The sequence below is a fragment of the Cryptotermes secundus genome, unplaced genomic scaffold, assembly GCF_002891405.2.
Source record: "Cryptotermes secundus unplaced genomic scaffold, Csec_1.0 scaffold779, whole genome shotgun sequence".
In the NCBI taxonomy this organism is placed as follows: Eukaryota; Metazoa; Arthropoda; class Insecta; order Blattodea; family Kalotermitidae; genus Cryptotermes; species Cryptotermes secundus.
Genome location: NW_019737096.1, coordinates 95,341 through 107,361, shown reverse-complemented (window position 1 = coordinate 107,361; position 12,021 = coordinate 95,341). Strand labels below are relative to the sequence as shown.

The window sequence follows — 12,021 nt, the reverse complement described above, 5'->3', positions numbered from 1 at the left end:
GTGATTTTTTGTTTTCTTCTCGTGTTATGTTTGGCGGGGGGGGGGGGGGAAGCAAACAGGACGTTTCACAAACTGGATCTGTTTCCGTCCTCAGTGGATGGGGAAGACACCAACTCAGTCGGGCCCCTTAGAAAGAGCTAAACTCAATCAGTGGTTCAGTGATTTAGGTTAGCTCTTTCTAAGGGTTCCAACTGAGTTGGTGTCTTCCCCCCTCTCACCTGAAGACGAAAACAGATCCAGTTTCCGAAACGTCGTGTTTCCTGTTTTGTAGAGCACCGGACGATGAAAGAATTCCAAAAGTCCAGTAATTCAGTGTGTTATACGCACCAGCGACGGAACCCTTTAAAGTCAACGTTGAATACGTTCATAATTAAAAATGTAAACTGATGTACCGCCAAAAGGGAATACTACAGCGTGAGAGTAAACATATGGCTACGTTGAAACCTAATTTATTCCTCAGTTTCTCGATTTAGAAAAGTTTATATATTTATGCGACGCTAAGCGTCGATAAAAAGTCTTGGCAGACCTTCATGAAACCACAATCGTGTGACATCCTCAACCCTTAGGGATGTACGTGTAGGATGGGCCGTCTATATTCTTCGGCATTCACTGTTTAAAGTTTTAATCAGTAGAGCCGCGTGCCTTAGTCTGTACGTCTCTGACCTGAATTCCACAGCGTTCTCTTTCAGTGCCGCTTGCTTGTTGTGCTGACCGACGCCATGGGACGCCTGTCATAGCTCATACAGCTCACACACAGAGAATCAGCCGTTAAACCTGTAAAACCGCTTATCATATCACAAGGATACGAGGCTGTTCTGACAGATTCCGACTTTAAACATTTGTTTTTATTATTTATCCAATACCTGAAACAGGCCGTGAAGACCCATAGGGTTATGAGACGTCGGGGCTCCCACATCTTCTCTACAGCCGCCCTGTACTCCCCAGGAAGGTTTCCTGGTACTCATTTCTGTTAGAGGCTGAGGCCATAGTGCGGCTGGAAAGATTAGGTAATTTGAAGAAAAAATCCACCTCATCGGGAATCGAACCCGCGGCCTTCCGCCTTGTAGCATGGTGTTTCAAGCAACTACGATACAGCGTGTCCCAAAATTTGTTACCATACTTGTTCTATAAATATTTACATTTAACAGTTTATTTCGGCCTGTATTTCGGGTCAGTGCAGTGAAGCTGGAAGACAGGCTCAAGTCTCGAGAAGGGTGTACTGATTTCACTGAAAAGAGCGAAGTGGGAAACTCAGTTTCGGAGTTCATAAAAGTTCCAAAATTAATTCTTTCTGTATATATAAAATAATTCTTTTCCAGTCATATATTTGGTAGTTACCGTGCCAAACTTAAGAAAGTGGACTTGCGGTAGGGCTGTAAGTCAGTTATTTTAAGAAGGTTTCTGATTCAGCAGGAACATAACCCAGAACATTTTAATTGAATCTAGTGTCGTAGCCATGAAAAAAGTTAGGATATATTAAATGTGTTTAAACAGAACCTGCATCAAAGCCCGCCTGTACGAACGTGTTTGTTCAGTTCTATTCAGAGTGTCTGAAATGAGATGTTTATTTCAGTTACTTCTCAACTTAGCTCAAGCGTCTAGTCGCTGGATTCCCACCGCGGCGGCCTGGGTTCGACCCCGGGTCTGGTCGAGTGGGATTTGTGGTGGTCAAAGTGGTGCTGGGGCAGGTTTTCTCCGAGTACTTCGGTTTCCCCTTCCAATCTTCATTCCACTAATTGCTCCACAATCACCCTCACCTATCATCTGGGGCTGGTACAATAGGCCATACGTGGCCGCAGTACAAGGGACTTAGTCCCACCCTACTAGCAATAAAAAAAGCTTTAAAATGCGTCATTAGAAAAGTACAAAGAAATCAGGAGAGATCTCAATTGAATGGGGCAAATAATCTTCTTGTGTATAATGAAGATATTAATATTAGGGATCGAATATGTGAATATCACAAAGTAAAACAGAGGAACTCTGCCAGATGCCAGTGTGGAGGTTGGCCTTTATTTAACGGAAGACGATACCAAGTGTACGTTTATGGCTCATTGCCAGAACGGAAGACGTCACAATAAGAAGTTATCTGAAACTATTTTTTGAAAATATTTGGAAAGGACAGTATCAAACCAGAATGTTCGTAATATTTACAAAGGAAATAAGAGAAGATTAAACGTATGGGTAAAAAGGTAAAGAATAAAATACAAGTATACAGACCTTTATCTTTTGTTATGTATGTGTATGGAATGGAATGCATGTCGTCTGTCACACAAAGGGAAAAGATAAATTGAGGGTATTTAAGAGCAGAATGTTAAGTACTTAATGGAATAAAAGTTATGTGTAATTTCACCTATTAGCGGTTCGTTAGCACTTATTGAATGGTGGAACAGCACATCCAGGACCTCTGAATTGTATGCAGAGGTACAAGAAAACATGGCACGGGAATCAGATCATGGATCATAATGATGGAGTTCTTAAAGTACGTGATCACCATTTGTGTATTTCCTCCCATCCCTTGGCACAACAGCCCCAGTGGGCCTAGGCCTACCTCCATGAACTCCGTTCACTTCAATTTTCTAGACCTTACACATTCGGTAGGACTCCTTGGGCGGGTGATCAGCTCGTCGCAAGGCCTCTACCTGTACACCAATACAGAAAAACGCACACACACAAACTAAACATGCATGCCCTGAGTGGGTTTCGAACCCACGATCCCTGTTTCCAAGCAAGCGAAGACAGTACATGCGTAAGACCGCTCGGCTACCGTGACCGGCACCATGTGTGTATACTTGCAGTAAAATGTTTTGTAATGCATTCGACTAAACACGCCACAAAATGAAAGCGGATAGAGAGCGCTACTACCAGAATGCAAGCCGCTGTTAGTCACACAGGACTTGTGGAGCTTCTTCCCCCGCCCTCGCGAGCCGTAGAACGTACTGTTCGTGCGGTCCGTGCAGTGCAGCGCTGTGCTTCACCGCCAGTCTCATCGCGTAGTTCGTGAGGGAAGGAAGTGGGAGTCAAACGCTCCCAGTGGTTCCGTTCCGTGCCAGCAGAGTGGCATTTAACTTCCGAGTTCTTCCATAGTGAAGAAGGATAATCGAAACAATGGCGTATATTTGTGATTCGCAATTAAATGTATACACTGACAAAAATTAAATTGTGACGAGGAAGGTACAAGTATTGACTAAATATAGTGTTTCGTGAGAAGGGCCACAAAAATTTTAATAAAAACGAAATCGAGTGAACAGGTCGGTGTATTATGGCAAACTATTTAAATGTTAAGTAACAACCTCTTTATGTTATTAAATGTGACATATACCAGCAGAAGATACAAATGCAATTGCCTCTTCTGTGTCTCTTTTGTAACTCAAGCACTTGTGACTTAAAACGGGAGAGAGATTCCATCAAAGTGAATTTGGATACTTTCATTTGAAGAAATCATTTTAACGCTAGTTCCAGCCTACTTTTCATCTTCGAATACGCAAATTGAAGAAAGGATCTATGTAATTTCGTTGTTAACTGGTTTGTTATTACCGTCGTCATGGTAACCGACGCTATTACTCATGTTTCCAAGGAAACGATGAAGGAGGACGATCGCTTGTGATTTCTGGTGTGTGTGCATAATCTTAGTGTAAACTGGAGCCTGAAATAAGTTTGAAACATCCGCGTAAGTTTTATTTGTTATAAAGAAGACATTTGACACAACCGAAGATGCTGTACGGAATGACCCGGTTCTCCGTGGTAGTTTCTCTGCTGGTGCTGGATCTGCTCATTCAGCAACGAGGTACCGCTCATGCGGGCCCAATCATCTTCAGTAACGGAGGCTATGATGGTGTTGTCGTTTCTATAGCTGATAATGTCCCAGCACACGACTGCAGGAATATCGTCGATAAGTTAGAGGTAAGTCTGGCTCCACAAAACATTTTTGCATGGAAACAAGTTATTGGCGCGAACTTTAAATTGTACATCTCCATCCAAATCGTTTCCGAGTACCAGTCCAGTTATTTTCTGGAATTAATTATGAAACGTCAAATAAAAAAACTCGTTTTTTTCGCTCATCCCATTTTCTAGGCCGACATTCAGATTTTAAAACGCCTACCAGATGTGTGTGGTTAAGTCAGACATGGAAGCATCTTTATTAATCTCCGAAATCTCCGAAGTTTTTCTGTCCAAACAATAAAACTGACCGTTTACAGCTAAGTTGGCACCTCAGAATGGAGTACTTCATGCACCTCTGTCCCGACATTTGCAGTTTTTCAAGTTCGAGTTGTAACTGGCCGTAATATTTTCTTTGGATATACTCTGAAGCGTATGAGGTGGCGCTATAAATTTATTTACATGAATTTGAGATATATTATTTTACGACGCCGTTTCAGCTTCATAGTCCTGTAACATTAATAAGAAGCGAAGTCTGTTAATCCACGTAGTCCGTATCACTTTTGAGTGGGAATCGACAAGAAAATTCGAAGTGCTAATGAAGACTGGAACTCTTGAAACTGAGTGAGGAACTTACCACATCTGTCAACTAAACTATTATCTGTTTTATTACAGTACTATACGTTGCCGAATTCACTGTAGTCAAACGTACACGTCCCGTGGAGAAATTTACAGTTTAAATAGATCATTAAGGCTCCCTCATGCTCAGATAAGAATTGTCTCAGGTTTCTCGGAAGCTGTTCGTTGTGTGACGATCTGCAGGTTTCGGCTTACTGTGCGCCGAATAGTTTCGGATCCGTTGCGAGTGTTATCCAATTATGCTGTTTTCATTAAAGGAAAGAGGAAAATTCTCCAGTCGCCCCTGAAATTAGACTAAAGACCTTTCAGAATTAGAAGGTACTGTTTTATCTAGAAGCTAATGCGCCCCCCTTTTATATCAACGGGTTCTTCGAGAATTAAAGGCTTAAAAGGTTTTTAATATGTAGCTTGCGGCTGCTTAATTCTTGTGTGTACATTATTAACAAGCAGAAGGTAATTCTAAGACAGATTCGAAGCCCCTATCCAACAATACTTCACTAAGTGTGAGGTGACCATATTGAATATACTTATTCCACACTTCCATTTAAGAGTTTCAGCGTTTAAAATTAGTGTCTGTTTCCGGTAGCTGACAATTGAAAGGTGGGACGATACATTCAGGCTGTCTTGCACAGTACAATCTGTGCACCGGCAACTTAATGGATTTGATAGATAAAAATAAAGGTAAATTATCCCTGTAACAGGCCGTGAAGGCCTATAGGGTTGTGACACGTCGAGGCTCCCACATTTTATAGACAATCGGCTCACAGGTGGCGGTGAGGTCATCAGCCCTACGCGCCGTCGTTCTTTACCGCAGGAAGAGGCCTTAAAACTCCTTTCTTTTGGATGCTGAGTTGATCCCAAGGCCATAATGCGTCTGGAAGGTTTAGGTCAATTGAAAAATCCGGTGACCTCATCGGGAATTGAACCCGCGACCTTCCTGCTTGTATCACAGTGTCTCAACAACTACACCACCGCGCGTCCTGTTTTGATAGATCCTTCACTTATTTGATGTCATTGTTTCAAATACCATAACTATTCCGAGTCGAAATGCATGGTAAGAAGGTAAGTAATTTCATGGTTTAGGTAAGGATTTGAAGGGAGGTCATGACATTCAGTAGTTGGAAAGACTGTGAAGAGTACAGTTTAATCTGTAACGGCAGGGATTCGATCCGGTTACCTCAGGAACATAGGAACGTTGCCTCTGCATTCACTTCTTTTGTTATTTTACTGTGATAATTTTTTAATAGATATCCTGTCAGAACAACCGTCATTCGAAGTCGGGTAACCCCAGCCCATTAGTTCCTGGGTAGACATCATCATAGGAAAATTAGTATGACATCAGTAAGGGCAGTGGGTAACGGGGCAAGGTGGTAAATTTGCACTCGTTCTGAAACTCGGTACCAGTGTGATTAGTTTCACCCTCCGGCCCACTTAACGCTCAAAAGGAAATGCTCGTTGCTAGTGGACAGTGGTCTTAGGGGTCCCAGAGCAGATCAGAACACAGTGATTTTGAACAGGAAACTAACGCACCAGGAAAAACACACTGATTAATTTTCATTGCCCGAAAGCAAAATAATTAGCCTGAAATTATATCGACATCTTAGAGCGATTTATCACGTGTTACGTGGCGTCACATGACGGGATGGTTGTGGGTGTTTAGTTCTGAAGAATGTGGAACGAGACTCCAGGCCTGCTGTAAGGTGCTGCCCCAGTGCAGCAGGAAGCAAAATAGAAAATATGCAGTCATGGTATCCTCACTCTAGCTCGAGATTCGATCTGGACTCCTCTCGGGTATAATTCAGGGGCGCTAAACGCCTCACCGCTATGCTTATTATTTACTGCACACAGCGCACCAAACCGCACTGATTAGAAGATTAATATCTGCGTTTGACCGCCTCTGTGGTCTAGTGGTCAGAGTTCCCGGGTTCGGTTTCCGGCGCTACCAAATTTTCTGAGAAGTAGTTGGTCTGGAATGGGGTCCACTCAGCCCCTTGAGGATAACTGAGTAGCTGCTGGAATGGAAAAGTAGTGGATTCGGTCTAGGAAAAAAAACGAGATTAATGACCTTGGGGATTCGTTGCGCTGACTACGCGACATCCTCTATCTGCAAAAGTTGGCACTAACATCGCCGACAAAGCGGCTGTCGCTCGGTCGGTATAGTTCGCATGCGGACTAAAGCCATGGAGTTTAATATCTGCGTTTGAAAGTACAGTAATTTACCATGTAATGACCAAGAAAATTGGTGGAGTGATGACGTTCTAAATTTTAATTTGTGGAGTACCCAATTAGAATGCCGACCAGGCTCTTGACTGTCCTGAGCTTTTTGTGGTTTTATTTAGGGGACGACAGAGGGGTCAGAGTTCGTACCCCAGTTAGGTCAGCAATTTTCTCTTGTCCACGTTGTCCGTGTTGATAATGGGGCCCACCCGACCTTCTTTCAAATGGGTATCTAGAACACTTTCCCACTGGGTAAACCGGCCGGGGCGTGAAGCTGGCCATTTACCTCAAACTGGTGCCGAGGTACTCCCCATACGTCTGCATGGCTTAGTGCTTAATTAGTTAAGCACAGGGACAAGTTTCATTTAAATACGGGCAAAATACGTTGAAATTTGGCACGGTAATAATATTTAAATTCACCAGTTACCCAATATTCATGGTCATCCCATTACTCTCGAGTGTTAACCACTGTAGTTGAAATACCGTCGTCGAACAATGGAAGGTTCCTTAATTGGATACATAGCCCTATTATTATTCTCGCGTATCAGTCGATACTAATTAACTCCAACTGGTGTGAATATTCTGCATTGTCCAGTAAGAGGAGGATGGAGCGCTGTGTTTGACTGAACTGTACCCCTACTGGGTCGTGAGCAGTGAACAAAGTATTTTGCGCGTAGCAAGTGTTTAAACACACATTGATGCTTACACAGCAATTAAGGACGGCTGGAATATCTGTCTATGGCTCTACAGGCCCCTTGTTGGACCTTGGCCGCCTTTTCAGTTTCGTAATCCGTACACAGTCGGTAGGACTCCATGGACGGGGGATCAGCCCGTTGTAAGGCCGCTACCTACACAGAACAACACAAACACAGGATAAAAGCACGGAGATATCCATGCCTCGAGTGGGTTTCGAACCCACGATACCAGTGTTCGAGCGAGCGAAGACAGTTCATGCCTCAGACCGCGGGGCCACTGTGGCCGGCGGTCGCTAGAATATAACTGGTATAATTGCAGTTAATTAAAACTGGCGAAACATTCTATACAGATTTGTTTGGAGATGAAAAATGAATTTGAGTACGCTTTTCTTACAAAATTTTCTCCATTTGAACACGGCAGTGAGTCACCGTCACTGCAGCAGCCTACCATAGGATTGTATTGTAATTTACTGTGATTCAGTTTGTATCTCGGAATCTGTTATAAGATGCATTTTGATATCTTCTAAGTTACGCGTAAGTGCCCCAAGATACCTCTTGCCGACAGATTTTCGGGATAGAATTTCGTAAGCTTTTCGTGTTTCCAATTTGCATTTTACATCTGCCATGTTCTTAAGGTATGTGGCATGCTGCTTGGTAGGCTTACTCTTCAACCCTGAAAATGGAAGCACTGAGCTCTCCCTAAACGTCGGTAGTGTTCTACCCAGCTAAACCTCGTCTCAACCCAGAAGGTAGTCGCTTCTGTGAGAACCTCATGTCCAACATAGGCGAAAGTCATTCCTCTGACCTGTTATACCGAGACAGCCTTCAGCACCAGTAAAAAGTTAAGTCGCTTTAATTTACAGTTTACTTATCATCAACTTACTGAACAATATGAGCAAGGAAATGACAAGATTTGGCATTATACTGTATAGTGTGTAGACGTTTATATTTGAAAATCTGGGATATATTCAGAGTCCCAATCCTATAAAATTTTAGTTTGAGTCGGGTTAATTTAAACCGGTAACCCCCCGCTTGCATGGCCTTATAGTGCTCCTAACGGCCGTATTCTGTTGTTAATTCCACTATGTAATAGACTTCCGCGCGGAAGCGTGGTCCAGCTAGCAAAGTGCATAATACGGTGTACACAAACTGGATTGAGTTGGGGACTATCTGTGTTTGGCGCAGCTTAAGCGAATGTATGATGATGAAACTGGATTGTAACCCTTGACCTCTCACTTATGGGAGACGCGAATAAGTCTGTCAGTCGATGGTAGTGCTGGTACATTCGCCGCAGGAGAGAACATTGCCAAACAAAGCTATCGCATAGTGCCTAGTGTCAGATTTCGGTGTTTAAAGATGGTGTACGCCCGTACGAAACAATTCTGACTGAATAGATTCATATTCGTGTGTTAATCTTAGTAAAGTCTCGAATACAGATATTTTACGTGTTGAAAAATATGGGCATCTGTGTTGAACATTATCATCTTTACAGATGACATGCATACAAGCACTCATTTATACACAAATAATCGTACGTTTATCATCTTTCTTGCGATTGAATAATATGCAGGACCTGCAGGCAACCTGAAGAGATCAAGTACAAATTCTTTTAGGTCTAAAATTGATATATATATTTTTTTTAATCTTGCAGTTGTTCCGCTTGATAGACCGCCTCGGTGGTCAAGTGGTCAGAGTTCCTGGCTGCAGATCCTTAGGTCCCGGGTTCGATTCGCGGCGCTGCCAGATTTTCTGAGAAGTAGTGGGTCTGGAACGGGGTCCACTCAGCCTCGTGAGGATAATTGAGGAGATATTTCAAGGAAATAGCTGTTCCGGTCTAGAAAACCGAAATTAACATCCGTGGGAATTCGTTGCGCTGACCACGCGAAACCCTCTATCCGCTAAAGTTGGCACTAATTTCGCCGACAAGCGGCGGTCGCTCAGTCGGTGTACTTCACTTGCTGACTCAAGTCACGGAATTTGTTGTGCTTCATGTATACTGTGGATGTTTCCTAGATATTATTTTACGGCACATTAATAATTTATAGACTTGAAATGCATCAACCTGCTCCAGTCATATTGCTTATTACTGTCAGAAAGTCTAATATAGGCCTGTCTATCAGAATTTCCTCTCCCCAGACATTTCGGTATGATTCAGTCACCAGGATAGGAAACTGGGGTTTGCATTAACAAGGAGAGGCAGAAAGAAATACTCCACCATATACACGTACACTCCCTTTACAGCAGAAATAGTGGTACTGTCATGTAGCAGAATCCTTCATTGAGATGCAGAACCCAGGTCGACTTAGGAACGCATTTCTACTTCACCAGTTCACTGGGCAGGAATGCAGTACGCAGGGGTTCCGATCCATTACAATCCGCAACGAAATATTCTCAGGGTGAATTTTTATCTCGGAGCAGTGAAGCATTTTGTGGGGTGGAAGTCTATTTGAGTAACGTTAATACTCTTTAGTCCCTTTCGTCAGTGTAGGAGGGAATAAAGAATATGGAGGGTTAGGGGGTGCAAAAGAACCTTAATCGTGATTCAAGCTTTTCCACCCTCGTTTGAATCTTATTTCACGGAGAGCGCGTGTTAATAATTGAAAGGTTTAGTGACTAAGGGAAAGGGATGCCTTGGGGGTGTCTAAATGATAGCTGGGGTGGTTTCTTTGTGTCGAACACGGTAGGGAAGATATCCATCCTGTCTATGACGGCCCTGAAGATGTTACGAAATTAATTTCGCAAGTGCAATTAAGGGCTAACGTTTACAGTCATCCGTCTCTTCCTGTCAGTGTCAGGAAATAAGCGAACCTGCTGTAGGATTAGTATTTGAAAATAATTTGAAATCAACTGAAGCAGCCATAGTATGTAAGGACTAAAGCGCTCAAGTTCGTAATAGAAATTTCCTGCTGCTTTTAAAATCGTGAGGTTGAAGGAAATGCCCGAAATAATATTTCCTAATCAGGGGGGGGACAAGAACAAGGTGTGTTATGAAATAAATCGACAGCACCGTCCAGGTTGACTCGGTATATATATATATATATATATAGTGCCTTTACATGTTTCGGTCAGTTGTGACCATCCTCAGACGGCAATAACAACATGCTAAAGAAACACTATTACATAGTAGTACATATGCTTAAACTTTTATATAAATATTTTTAATTATTAACGTTAAAATGTGTTTAAATTGAAAAATTTTGAACCATTGAGGTTCATTTATGATTCTTTAAGGATCTGTGTTGTCACACAACTAATTAACTAACTAACTAGTGTGTCGGACCAGAATGAATAAAGTTTAACAAGAATAAGGGCTTGATTTTTGGCATTATAATTCCCCCCCCCCGATTCTCTCTAATGTTCTCATTACTAGTATGTCTATGTACATTATATCAAAAGTGATTATTATTTATAGGAAACATAACTGACCTTCACCACCAATGATCTGTGATATTCTTAGCAGAATAGTATCTCAAAACAAATTTCATCACAGTTACGGAAAGTTCGTTGTTTTTTTTTTTGCAATGAAATGCCGGAAGATTTTCCTCATTCCCTTCATTGGTGTGAGAGATCTGGAGAAAAAGCAGGGAATAAGAAGGGGAACAGACAGTTTGGTTGAAGAGAAAACGCGAGGATGGTTACGAGCACTTGACCAATTTATGGATCCTCAGTTTTCCTATGCTGCATGATTATATGAGCGTATAGGTCATTAATTGTGAAAGTTTATAATCATAAAAGTAATTGTTAGGAGACCGGTAAATATACTGTCACGCGTATGAGTAACTATAAGCTGGGTGTGGGTTTGTAATTGGATTTATTGAGCACTTACAGATGGTAACTATAAGTAACTATAGCGCTGTCGCTAATTCGCACACTCAGTAGTTCAATACAGCACGCACTAAATCTTCTCAGCCTTCTGTGTCTTCATCAGTCGTTGTTAGGTAACGGCATTCAACGCCGTAGTTCCCTCAGCTTCCACGCTCACGACCTTACTGGCCGGCGACTGCCTCACAACTAACTAAACCGAAGACTTGACCTTATAACATTTCGCCACGGACCGCATAGAATACATTGCGTCACGTAGGTGTCGCACAGAGAGACCAACTTTCCAGTTTCCCATTTGTGTGTGTTAGGAGTCTGTTGCTTAGCAACGGGCGTGGTTTACAGATTCATTACTTAGTAACGGGTCTACGGACTGTAATATGCACAGCGGCTGGTTGCGGATATGCGTACACAAAACGTGTTTATTGGTTCTATTGAAGTTCGTGCCCGATGTTTTATTTTAGTTGGCTGGATAACAATAAAATGAATGTTTTGGAGTTATCTTTAGGGCAGTCCACATTTTTTTTATTGCTAGTGGGGTGGGACTAAGTCCCTTGCACTGCACCCACTTCTGGCCTATTGGACCAGCCCCAGATGATAGGTGAGGGTGATTGTACAGCAATTGGTGGAATGAAGATTGGCAGGGGAAACAGAAGTACTCGGAGAAAATCTGCCCAAGCGCCACTTTGTCCACCACAAATCCCACTTGACCAGACCCGGGATCGAACCCGGGCCGCCGCGGTGGGAAGCCAGCGACTAACCGGTTGAGCTATGG

The 12,021-nt window shown here is 42.7% G+C and overlaps 1 protein-coding gene across 4 annotated transcripts in view; it reads left to right on the top strand.

Annotated features, from left to right (window-relative positions):
- LOC111870193 (calcium-activated chloride channel regulator 1) overlaps positions 1–12,021 on the top strand; it is a 471,960-nt gene that overhangs the window by 371,095 nt on the left and 88,844 nt on the right. Inside the window, exon 1 of one of the 4 annotated variants that reach the window (XM_023862279.2) lies at positions 2,934–3,900. The exons of the other annotated variants lie outside the window; for them this stretch is intronic. Coding sequence (XP_023718047.1) covers positions 3,712–3,900 — 189 coding nt within the window. The 5' untranslated portion in view covers positions 2,934–3,711. Of the gene's footprint in view, positions 1–2,933; positions 3,901–12,021 lie in introns of those variants that run through there. 4 annotated transcript variants of the gene reach the window in all.